The 13,396-nt window shown below is 42.5% G+C and overlaps 1 protein-coding gene across 2 annotated transcripts in view; it reads left to right on the forward strand.

Moving 5' to 3' along the window:
- map2k5 (mitogen-activated protein kinase kinase 5) overlaps window positions 1–13,396 on the forward strand; it is a 242,248-nt gene that overhangs the window by 97,928 nt on the left and 130,924 nt on the right. For both annotated transcript variants that reach the window (XM_084337552.1, XM_084337553.1), the window contains exon 9: window positions 12,312–12,351. In XM_084337552.1, coding sequence (XP_084193678.1) covers window positions 12,312–12,351 — 40 coding nt within the window. The remainder of the gene's footprint in view (window positions 1–12,311; window positions 12,352–13,396) is intronic.

The following is a 13,396-nucleotide window of genomic DNA, read 5'->3' on the forward strand; positions in this document are numbered from 1 at the left end:
AGAGGAGGAGAGGTGAACATTCATGTAGTCAGGAGAGGTGAACATTCATGTAGTCAGGAGAGGTGAACATTCATGGAGTCAGGCGAGGTGAACATTCATGGAGACAGGTGAGGTGAACATTCATGTAGTCAGGAGAGGAGGAGAGGTGAACATTCATGTAGTCAGTAGAGGAGGAGAGGTGAACATTCATGAAGTCAGGAGAGGTGAACATTCATGAAGTCAGGAGAGGTGAACATTCATGGAGTCAGGCGAGGTGAACATTCATGGAGTCAGGCGAGGTGAACATTCATGTAGTCAGGAGAGGTGAACATTCATGGAGTCAGGCGAGGTGAACATTCATGGAGTCAGGCGAGGTGGAGAGGTGAACATTCATGTAGTCAGGAGAGGTGAACATTCATGGAGTCAGGAGAGGTGAACATTCATGTAGTCAGGTGAGGTGAACATTCATGTAGTCAGACGAGGAGGAGAGGTGAACATTCATGTAGTCAGGAGAGGTGAACATTCATGTAGTCAGGAGAGGTGAACATTCATGGAGTCAGGCGAGGTGAACATTCATGGAGACAGGTGAGGTGAACATTCATGTAGTCAGGAGAGGAGGAGAGGTGAACATTCATGTAGTCAGTAGAGGAGGAGAGGTGAACATTCATGAAGTCAGGAGAGGTGAACATTCATGAAGTCAGGAGAGGTGAACATTCATGGAGTCAGGCGAGGTGAACATTCATGGAGTCAGGCGAGGTGAACATTCATGTAGTCAGGAGAGGTGAACATTCATGGAGTCAGGCGAGGTGAACATTCATGGAGTCAGGCGAGGTGGAGAGGTGAACATTCATGTAGTCAGGAGAGGTGAACATTCATGGAGTCAGGAGAGGTGAACATTCATGTAGTCAGGTGAGGTGAACATTCATGTAGTCAGACGAGGAGGAGAGGTGAACATTCATGTAGTCAGGAGAGGTGAACATTCATGGAGTCAGGAGAGGAGGAGAGGTGAACATCCATGTAGTCAGGAGAGGTGAACATTCATGGAGTCAGGAGAGGTGAACATTCATGTAGTCAGGAGAGGTGAACATTCATGGAGTCAGGAGAGGTGAACATTCATGTAGTCAGGAGAGGTGAACATTCAAGGAGTCAGGAGAGGTGAACATTCATGTAGTAAGGCGAGGTGAACATTCATGGAGTCAGGCGAGGTGAACATTCATGTAGTCAGGAGAGGAGGAGAGAGGTGAACATTCATGGAGTCAGGAGAGGTGAACATTCATGAAGTCAGGCGAGGTGAACATTCATGAAGTCAGGAGAGGTGAACATTCATGTAGTCAGGAGAGGTGAACATTCATGTAGTCAGGAGAGGTGAACATTCATGGAGTCAGGCGAGGAGGAGAGGTGAACATTCATGAAGTCAGGCGAGGAGGAGAGGTGAACATTCATGAAGTCAGGCGAGGTGAACATTCATGTAGTCAGGAGAGGTGAACATTCATGGAGTCAGGAGAGGAGGAGAGGTGAACATTCATGAAGTCAGTAGAGGTGAACATTCATGGAGTCAGGAGAGGTGAACATTCATGGAGTCAGGAGAGGTGAACATTCATGGAGTCAGGCGAGGTGAACATTCATGGAGTCAAGAGAGGAGAGGTGAACATTCATGTAGTCAGGCGAGGTGGAGTGGTGAACATTCATGTAGTCAGGAGAGGTGAACATTCATGGAGTCAGGCGAGGTGAACATTCATGGAGTCAGGCGAGGTGAACATTCATGTAGTCAGGCGAGGTGAACATTCATGTAGTCAGGCGAGGTGGAGAGGTGAACATTCATGTAGTCAGGCGAGGTGAACATTCATGTAGTCAGGCGAGGTGGATAGGTGAACATTCATGTAGTCAGGCGAGGTGAACATTCATGTAGTCAGGCGAGGTGGAGAGGTGAACATTCATGTAGTCAGGCGAGGTGGAGAGGTGAACATTCATCGAGTCAGGAGAGGAGGAGAGGTGAACATTCATGGAGTCAGGAGAGGTGAACATTCATGGAGTCAGGCGAGGAGGAGAGGTGAACATTCATGGAGTCAGGCGAGGAGGATGAACGAGTAACAAGCTCTTCAATCCATTGAGTCGGAGCATTAGTACGATTCTTTGGAGTGATCCAGGTTGGCGGAGTCCATTGAGTCCCTTCACTCCATTCACTAAGCGCGTGATTCGATTCTCTACTCTCGGACACTCCGAACAAATCGAATCTGTTAAGGACCAGAAGCAGGGGGATAGGGGGAGGGGAGATGATGTTGGAAGTAGGCACACTCACTGAATAGAGATACAGATCTAAAGCAATGTTGATTGATTAATCTGGCTATCAGCCCGTCTTGAAATGCAATCGATTTGGTTTGCTTTTCTTTTATTTCTGTGTCATGCACACAAAGGCCCCTAACCCTCATGGGTTTATAAGTCACCAAAAATACTGTTGCAGTGGTCAGATATTTCATTACATTTAATTTCATTACAAAATTATGGATTATTATACAGCTCGGTCTTAAACAAAATATTTAACTAATAGTTTATCTTACAAAAAAAAATCCTTTCCTGAAGCACAACTCAAGTTTTTCATAATCATCCAGCTCAAAGAAATCAACATAAACGGAGGACATTTATTAAAAAGTGCAAACCATGTCCTCATAGACAGGACAGTAAAACAAATAAAGTAAATCAAACAAACCTCATTCGCAATTTCACCTAGCTCACACACCAAACAGAGTCTGTTCTCTGGAGTGGCATTAAACCTGAATTTGAAACCGTAATTAAACCTGCCGGTCTCTAGGGCTAATGGTAATGTTCCTGAACGTATCTGTGCGCCAGGGTTTCCGCTAGCCATTTCTTTGGTTGGCCAAAGTGGCCGATAAGATTCTAAATTACAGACCAAATATAATACATGCAGATACGTTTTTAAGATAAAAACGTTAAAAACAAAGCCAAACGCATATTAGACTAAACTTGTTCTTACTCCTCAGGTATCTGGTAGGATTTAACAAGATGTCAAAGCAGTTGATGATGTCCCTGTCGTTTTCAGGGAATTTGTCCTCCAGTGCATCAATTAGGTGCTGCTCTCTTGACAGCTTTGAATGGCTAAAATATATTTTACATTCTTAGATGGTGTATAATCAATTTATATTCTCAAATATCAGTACAGGATGGCTAGTGGATGAGAAACCCATCTAACAATTGGTTGTGTTTTTGTCTGCGCTTCGATCCATCAAGCTAAGATAGAGATAACGTAGATCATAAGAAACTTGAACTTGAAGAGCAGGCTGTGCAATGCGAGTAAGCTCCCACAGTAAGCATAATGTTTACTTACAGTACATTGTCCTTTCAAGCACAACACTTGAAAACTAAGTACCAGTATTATAAACGTTTTATAAATAGTTTTTGAGAGTGAATCAGTGCGGGCGGGGCGGTCACTCATTCACTTTTTTTTCTTCATTAGGCCTAATTCATTGCCTAATGCATTAGTCAGCAGAATTTCAATCTTTCTTAACTTTTATCTTTTATCTCTTTTTAACAGAAATGTAAAAAATATATTTTGGGACTGACTCCAGGACGATTCAAATAATTTCATGCGACGGTGGTGAAAAAAGGTTACATCAATTATTTCACATATAAAAAGGTGGTAAACTGAGTTTGTGTGTTTACCCTCCACTACATCCCTGATTGCATATATGCCTGCACATCACCAATAATGTCATCCCTGCCAGCACTCTTTGAAAGAGGGCTAGTATCGGATACTTTGCGGTGCCAATGCCAGCCTGCTTCAAGGGTACCCAAACCATACTGAGTCGTGGACAAAAGACAATGGAAAAGCATGCCGTAATGTGCCATGCCAGCATGGGTAGAGCATGGCTCACTGGTGCAGTGGAAAAACCATAGGTGTCATTAATTAAAGTCCCAGGCCAGTTTAGAGGTGTCTGGCTGAAGAGCAACGCGATACCCTAAAACAAGATGCATTAATCACACCCTGCTCCCTGCACATTCACTCTGTTGACAGGTGAGATGCCTCGTATCCCATTTACCTAGCCCTCTCCTAAGCAAACTGGCCCAGTGCGTCACGTACACTCCCCCATCCTCATCACCCGACAGCTGTCCACAGTCTTAGACCTGGAGGATTGAATGTTGAAACATCCCGAGGCAAGTCCCAAGGGTAAGGCAGGATGGCCCAGAGGTAAAGAGGCCGGTCAGGAACCGAAAGGTCTCTGGTTCGATCCCCGGCACTGGCAGGAGCGTGTATTCGAGCTGTGAGCTGGTGACTGAAGGGCTAGTATTACATCTACGGTGCCCTACCATCTCTGCCTAAGTGCCCTTGAGCCAGGCACTGAACCCCAAAACTGCTCCAGGGGCGCTGCACTACAGGCAACCTTGCACTCTAACCTCACTGATGAAATGCATATGTGTGAGGGACTGTGTGTGTGTAACTACAGGTAGGAGGGATATGATGACTGTGTATATGTAACTACAGGTAGCGGATATGAGGACTGTGTGTAATTCTGAGGGATATGAGGACTGTCTGTGTGTAAATACAGGTAGGAGGATATGAGGACTGTGTGTGTAATTAGGAGGGATATGACAACTGTGTGTATGTGTAACTAGGAGGGATATGAGGACTGTGTGTAACTAGAAGGGATATGAGGACTGTGTATGTGTAATTAGTAGGGATATCAGGCCTGTGTGTAACTAGGATGGATATGAGGACTGTGTTTGTGTAACTAGGAGCGATAGGTGGTCTGTGTTTGTGTAACTAGGAGTGATATGTGGTCTGTGTTTGTGTAACTAGGAGGGATATGAGGTCTATGTGTAACTAGCCCTTGTGTGGTATTAGGGTCCGAACGGACCCGTTTCAAGAATCTAAAATGCAATAATTGCCATCTCGTTTTATTTTTTCGGAACAAGGCTTTGAGTATGTGCTCATGGCGGCTATTTAAACACAAAAACACTCATGTTTACCATTTTAGCAAATTCTGAATCTCTTCTAGAATTTTTTTTTACATCTGTGGTGTTCGGGTCCAAACGGACCCGGTATAGAAAAATGGCTATACACATCAGTTGGCTTCATAGAAATGCTATGGCTAGCTCTGTGGATCACATGTCATTCAAGGTTCATATTTGACTAGACACTTCTAGCAAGAGCAGGAGCGAGAGAGGGAGGTGGAGAGGAGGAACAGAGTGATAGGGAGGTGGAGAGGGAGAGGAGGAACAGAGTGTTAGGGAGTAGTAGTAGTTAATTTTTTCAGTCATCATCACACAAAGTACAATATACATCATCATTTATCAATATTTGATTATTTACAGTGACTGAAAAGGTACAGACTGAAGCATAGTGCTTATATGTGCCTGTCCTATATTCTTACCAAAAAATAAAAAGTTTTAGACTCAAACAGTATTCTATAGAAAAGAAAAAAAGCAAGCAAAACAGTATTATTCACCCTTGTAGTTTTTCAAAATTTAGCTTTACAAAAAATACAAAAATGTAGATACCAAAACAGTATTCTAAAAGAAAACAAAACAGTGTTATTCACCCTTGTAGTTTTCAAAAATAGCTTTACAAACCCTTTTCTTAAAAACCAAAATCGAATTACTCATTCTGAACTGTATATCCGCATTGTTCCACAAGTTAACCCCAATAATAGAAATACACCTAATTTTAATCCCTTTCTTAGCTTTTTGAACAGTAAATTTACAAATATCTCTCAAATCATATTTTCTTTCATGTCTTGAAAAAAACGTTTGCACCCCATCTGGGAGTAACTTTGCTTTAGCTCTGTACATTATTTGCATAGTTTTATAGTAAACCAAATCATTGAATTTCATAATATGAGACTTTATAAACAATGGATTTGTGTTTTCATAGTAACCAGCCTTGAAAAGGTTCAGAATGGCCCGCTTTTGTAGTACGACTATTGGATTTACTGTATTTTTAAATGTCGACACCCATACTTCCACACAGTAAGAAATGTAAGGAAGTATAAGTGAGCAGTAAATTATGTGCAAGGCTTTGTAGTTTAATATATCCTTACATTTATACAATATTGCTACTGACTGTTAATTTCTGGTCAATAACTACCCCTAGAAATTTTATCTCAGAAACTCTTTCTATTTTTACATCACATATTTTTAACTCTATCTCCCCCTCTATTTCTTTTCGATTACCAAAAACCATAAATTTAGTTTTCTTAATATTGAGAGACAATTTATTAACATCAAACCAAGTTTTGGGAGGAAGAAGACAGTGATAGGGAGGTGGAGAGGAAGAGTGATAGGGAGGTGGAGAGGGAGAGGAGGAACAGACTGATAGGGAGGTGGAGAGCGAGAGGAGGAAGAGTGATAGGGAGGTGGAGAGGGAGAGGAACAGAGTGATAGGGAGGTGGAGAGGGAGAGGAGGAACAGAGCGATAGGAAGAGGGAGAGGAGGAAGAGAGCGATAGGGAGAGGGAGAGGAGGAAGAGAGCGACTGTAACTGAGTTACACACCGGGTCCATTCAGACCCAGAGTTTTTGTTAACACCAAAATAAGATAAATAAATAAGCAGTGCACAAGGGCTAGGAGGGATATGAGGTATGTGTGTGTGTGTAACTAGGAGGGATATGAGGTCTGTGTGTGTGTAACTAGGAGGGATATGAGGTCTATGTGTAACTAGGAGGGATATGAGGTCTGTGTGTATGTGTAACTAGGAGGGATATGAGGTCTGTGTGTATGTGTAACTAGGAGGGATATGAGGTCTATGTGTATGTGTAACTAGGAGGGATATGAGGTCTGTGTGTGTAACTAGGAGGGATATGAGGTCTGTGTGTATGTGTAACTAGGAGGGATATGAGGTCTGTATGTGTAACTAGGAGGGATATGAGGTATGTGTGTATGTGTAACTAGGAGGGATATGAGGTCTGTGTGTATGTGTAACTAGGAGGGATATGAGGTCTGTGTATGTGTAACTATGAGGGATATGAGGTCTGTGTGTATGTGTAACTAGGAGGGATATGATGTCTATGTGTATGTGTAACTAGGAGGGATATGAGGTCTGTGTGTATGTGTAACTAGGAGGGATATGAGGTGTGTGTGTAACTAGGAGGGATATGAGGTCTGTGTATGTGTAACTAGGAGGGATATGAGGTCTGTGTGTATGTGTAACTAGGAGGGATATGAGGTCTGTGTGTATGTGTAACTAGGAGGGATATGAGGTCTGTGTGTATGTGTAACTAGGAGGGATATGAGGTCTGTGTGTGTAACTAGGAGGGATATGAGGTCTGTGTGTATGTGTAACTAGGAGGGATATGAGGTCTGTGTGTATGTGTAACTAGGAGGGATATGAGGTCTGTGTGTATGTGTAGCTAGGAGGGATATGAGGTCTGTGTGTATGTGTAACTAGGAGGGATATGAGGTCTGTGTGTATGTGTAGCTAGGAGGGATATGAGGTCTGTGTGTATGTGTAACTAGGAGGGATATGAGGTCTATGTGTAACTAGGAGGGATATGAGGTCTGTGTGTATGTGTAACTAGGAGGGATATGAGGTCTGTGTGTGTGTGTAACTAGGAGGGATATGAGGTCTGTGTATGTGTAACTAGGAGGGATATGAGGTCTGTGTGTATGTGTAACTAGGAGGGATATGAGGTCTGTGTGTATGTGTAACTACTAGGAGGGATATGAGGTCTGTATGTGTAACTAGGAGGGATATGAGGTATGTGTGTATGTGTAACTAGGAGGGATATGAGGTCTGTGTGTATGTGTAACTAGGAGGGATATGAGGTCTGTGTGTATGTGTAACTAGGAGGGATATGAGGTCTGTGTGTATGTGTAACTAGGAGGGATATGAGGTCTGTGTGTATGTGTAGCTAGGAGGGATATGAGGTCTGTGTGTATGTGTAACTAGGAGGGATATGAGGTCTGTGTATGTGTAACTAGGAGGGATATGAGGTCTGTGTGTATGAGGAGGGATATGAGGTCTGTGTGTATGTGTAGCTAGGAGGGATATGAGGTCTGTGTATGTGTAACTAGGAGGGATATGAGGTCTGTGTATGTGTAGCTAGGAGGGATATGCAAAAACACATTTCAATTGCTTTGTATACATTGACAATAAAGTAATCTTCTAATCTTCATTGTCACTGGTGCCGTAAACTAACCTCCATGGGCCGTAACTAAAGCCGGCGTTTGGCATTAAGGAGTTTCATAATTAAATCATTGCGGGGCCGGTTCGTGGCTGCTGGTTCACCTGCAACACTAAACCCTACCTGGAAGAACTAATGATTAGGCTGACTGGGCTGGTGTTGACCTTTGACCTTTAACCCTTAACACTTTCAGTGCCAAAAACGAGTTAAGTAGTTTCTGGGCCTAAGTCGTTCAGTCCAAAAACGACTTAAGTCGTTTCTGGGTCGTTTTTCCTTTTTTTCGATATTTTTATTCATTATCTACCCAAGGGAGCCTGTTGTTACCATAGGGAATGAGTCTGAGGTCGCCAAGGTGCAATACTGGCCGCATCCCGCTAGACGGCGGTATCGAGCACCCTTTGCAACCTTGTATCTTGGCCTGTGTAATGGCCAAACGTCTCCGGTTTCATGTTTCCTTGTCGGGCGAGGGCAGCCGTTCTCCTGGTTCCATTGAAGCGCGTCAAATATCCCCGATCCATATGTTGTGGTGGATGCCGTGGGCCAAATGGACATTGGATGTACCAGATGGCGATCAAACAATTGGAATATTGGGCGGTCAGGTGGCGTAGCGGAGATTGCGTTCGTCACCAACGCCGGAGATGCTGGGTTTGCGTGTTCGAATCCAGCTCCCGGCGTTGTCACCAGCTTGGCTGGCCGTTCACACTAATATAATTGGCAGTATTAGAGGGTGGGAAAGCTGGCGGGTGGGTCCTGGGCGTTGTGGACAGCGACCCCTACTGTTCGGTCGGGGCGCCTGCTCAGCGAGGGTAGGATCTGGAGAGAGGTAGTGCGGCCTCCCACACGTTACACTCTCCCAGTGAGAATCTGCGCGGCCGGCAGGCTGCACATGCGTCGGAGGAAAGCATGTGACAGTCTCCGGCCTCTCGGACCAACCGTAGGGGAAAGTGCGCAAAACCAGGAAGGGTGGGATGGGAGAAAAATCGGAAAAAAAGGAGGGGGAAAAAGATAATAAAAAAATAAAAATAAATAAATTGGAATATTATTTTTGTAATACTCCCGATCACAGGTAACAACGATCTCACGTAAATTTTAGCTTGATCCTGCAATGCTTTTATACCGATCGGGCTGATAAGCGTTTTTAGTGTTCAATACGAATGCCGTTATTGACAATCAAATAATCAGAAACGACACCCCCCCCCCCCCTTCATGCATTCATGATGGAACATAATACCTATGATATAGATCTGATTTTGGAATAATAGCGTGTACAGGCAAGAAATGGCAACGTCTATAGTGGAATTGACGTATAGGGAAAATTACTTCCCAAAGGTCCATGAATACCACGACCACAACACCAGAGGGAGCTCCACAAATCATGTGAAACCCAGACTCGGCTCAAACAAGGGACAAAACACATTTGGCAATTATGCCACATCAATGTGGAACGCCCTACCCACAGCTGTAAAGGAATGTGAATTACTACCCACTTTTAAAACCACTCTCAAAGAGCACCTATGGGAGACTGCAATTGGAAACTGGCGCCTGTAAATGTCCTAACCCAACCCCCTCCAATGTACAGTAAATGTCCTAACCCAATAATACACAAGACCCTCTTCTTGGGACCAAGTAAGGTTTCGTCGATAATCCAATGTACAGTTACCCCCCTCCACCCCACCTACCAAACCTCCTCCAATGTACAGTTTCTTCGTCAAATGTATATACTCTCTTTTTTAGACTATTTTTTTATCACAAACCGTACTTGTATTTCTATTAGTATTTGTAAATCTGGTATGTCATAAATGTATAGATGTAGCAGTACTGTCTATCTGTATGTCATGTATGTCATATATGTTATGATGAATTGAAAATGGGGGACCCTGATGTAAACAAGACGGAAGTCTTTCTCTGGTCTGCATCCCCTTAACACTTTGATTGCCGGAAAACGCTTTTTCACGTCATTCAGAGCCATGCTAAAGGTGCCGAGGACGCCATAACTCGTCTTTGATATCAATATTTCAAAAATCTGTGATCGAAATCATATTTTCTTTCCGGAGCCCTGAGATGTGCTGGTGGGCTCCCACCAACTGTCTAACGGTTCGAGAGCGCCATCTGGTGGCCGATCGGCAGGAAGGAAGTGCTCATCCATATGAGCTCCGGGCACTCGCGTCCGGTAGCCGGACTCCATCTCAACACACTGGATGATCAATCGCTCGCCCTAACTCAATAAACAACGTTATTTGGACGTATATAGTATTATACAAGCTGGAAATGGTTCATCAGGATAAACATCCCATAATCGAAAACGGTCTACACCACGCTGATCGTCCAACGGCGTGAGGAAGGTACGGTAAGATTCAGCGTTATTTTTGAACGTGTTCCATATAAACTGTTATGATGAACATATGACCCACACTAGATGAATGATATAACGCTGCCCACGGAATTATAAACGATCCCCCGCCCATCCGGTCATCATCAGATCATACGTAGATCATTCTAGAAGTACGTCCAATTGAAATTTTTTATATCGCCCCGATTGCCATCAAACTGTATTTCATCATCAATATAATGCATTTGGGGCTATAGATCACGTTCTGGAGAAAGCTGCAGAAAGAGATGAAAACATACTTATACATTAGACCATACTTTACTATGAATATGTGAATGAAAACGTTTAACGTTGCTACACAATGAACAATACATATAGGACTTTGAATGGGCCCTAATAATGGCAATGTAGCAATAGAATTTAAAAAGTTATAGCCATGCAAAGAAGGGGTACTTCTCCATAGACAAATAGAGCTGGCAATCTATGGTATATCATGAATTTAACCCATGGCAATCAAAGTGTTAACAATTGTGTGTATTGAGCTGTACTGTATTGTACCCATTCTGCAATCTGTTAATAAAATTAGCAATCAATCAATCACACGTATGGATGGACAAATTTATTCTTTTTCACATATTGAACGATAGATAGGTGATGTCAAATGGGCCATAGTATTGTATCCATAGCTATAATATAGAATATAGTTATAGCTCTACAAACAAGGTGACGGATCCCTATCTATCTAGCGTTGGCATTGCTACAGAGGGCTGCCTCTAATGGCTGGCACTGAAAGTGTTAAGCTCGACAGACCCGGTACTGGGCAGAGATTAATATCACATCATAAATAGATCAATACAGTCCGTATTAATTTATGTTAGGTTTCTTTTTCAAATGTAGCCAGGAGTAAAGACCCTAACCATATCAAAACAGCAGTCAAAGTGTATATTTTCAGCACTACATTTGTTTACAAATGATTTTAAGTGTTATTAGCGAAATGGGTTTATATAATTCTCCGTGCATTGCATCGAAAACCAGATGATATAGACGTGAGGAAATTACGCCGTCATTCATGTTTGTAGTCCTAAGAAAGAAGAGACCCAGGGCTTTCGATCGACATTATTTTCATGATTATATCTCACGGGTCGAACAAACCTGAATGTTATTGCCATAAAATACAACTTACAGTATATTGTTTCTTTACCTTTCTGTGAACGTCTAGGAAAAAAAAACGTGTTGCAATCTGGTGAAAAGTGGCAGAGCTATGAACATTATAGAAAACTAACTGTACTTACAGTAGATTTCATTCACGGTCTTTGCTGCCCTGTAACAGGAGCCTGGTGGTACTAAATCCAGATTTAACTATGCCATTGGAAAGAGGAGATTTGGTCCGATCCATAGATGTATGATTTTACCATAATAAGGTCATTTATAGGCCTGATATTCTATATTCATATTTCAAATTGCATGTGTCCGGATGGCAAAATTCAGTATTGTATCTACAAAACCCCCTGTAAATCATCTGCCCTTTATTCATTTGCTTCGATTTTTTTTGTACACTTGATCTCAAGAAGGTGCTGAATTTCACTGTCAAAGATGAATTTTCTTTTTTTATAATAATTGATATTCTCCTTTGGTTCATTACAATTTACTCAAGCCTAGTAACAGACACAATATTTCTAACACTGGGAATACATTCTCTGAGATCCATAGATGTCCCTAGATACCAAGAACATGCAAATAGCTTAGAGAAGTGGAGCAATCTTCCATTTACTTAAAACACAGGGCTAAAATGACAAGCTCAATATAAGGAACATAGTGGTCGTTTTTGTCTGGCTTTGTGTGATATTATATCTCTTTTTCTCCATACAGAGCATTACATCTTCTTGGCAAGCGGGTTTTAGCGGTCAAGGTGAGAAGAATCTTTGCATATTAGTAAGCTCATTGGAATAGCACAATATAAATACTTGGTATTGCACTTTATGATTTCTTTTTTGTTTTGGACTGATGTGTCGGTTGGAGTAACTGATTATACTGTGAATTTCTCCAGACATCTCTTAGCAGAGCCTGATGTGTGGCCAGCAATAGCAACTTCTCCTCTGCCGGGAGAGGTTGCTATCGCTCATCTCCAACCCACACAGACCCAAACAAAATATTTTAAGGGCAATACCAACCATTCATAGACTTTTTTATTTTCACACAAGCCTCCACGGTGAATGTAGAATCCATAAAATGGTAGCCATACTTGATGAATTGAAGTTACTGGAGATTTAACAACGGCAAAACTATATCAAAACATCCATTTACAAACATTTGTAAACACATCTTGCAGTATAATCCAAGTCTCCTTTATCCATTCGTATTATGCTCAATACTTCACAAACACAAAAACCTGTTAACTAAAACATTTCCGGTTAAACAGTCTCATGCATGTACTGGTACATGTAGTGCACCTGGGCAAACAAGTGTGTTTGTACTCTGCCCTGTAGTGTACATTCAGTTGAAATCCCGCCTCCCAGCTCCTTCATTGGGGTAGTGGGCGAGTGGTAGCAGAACTCCTGGCAGATGAAGGAGCTGGGATTTCAATTGAATGCATTAACAGAGTAGCTACAAGTGCATGCGCTTGCTCAGGTGTGCTACACATACTGTACGTGTGTGAGACTGTTTAACCAGAAATGTTTTATGCGAAAAATGCATGCGTTTGTGAAGTATTGAGCATATGCCCTGGATAGGAGACTTGGATCATATTGCAAGGTGTGATTGAGAGTTTGTAAACGGATGTTTTGATATAGTTTTACTCTTAATCTCCAGTACCTTTAAATCATCAAATATGGCTCCTGTTTTTTGGATTCTACATTCACCGTGGAGGCATGCACACGGGGTGAGTGATTGATCATTTTTGGGTGAAGTGCTCCTTTAACTCATTCATCGTCATTCGCTTTCCGTATCTCTGCCGC

This window comes from Notolepis coatsorum (assembly GCF_963971535.1).
Source record: "Notolepis coatsorum genome assembly, chromosome: 20".
In the NCBI taxonomy this organism is placed as follows: Eukaryota; Metazoa; Chordata; class Actinopteri; order Aulopiformes; family Paralepididae; genus Notolepis; species Notolepis coatsorum.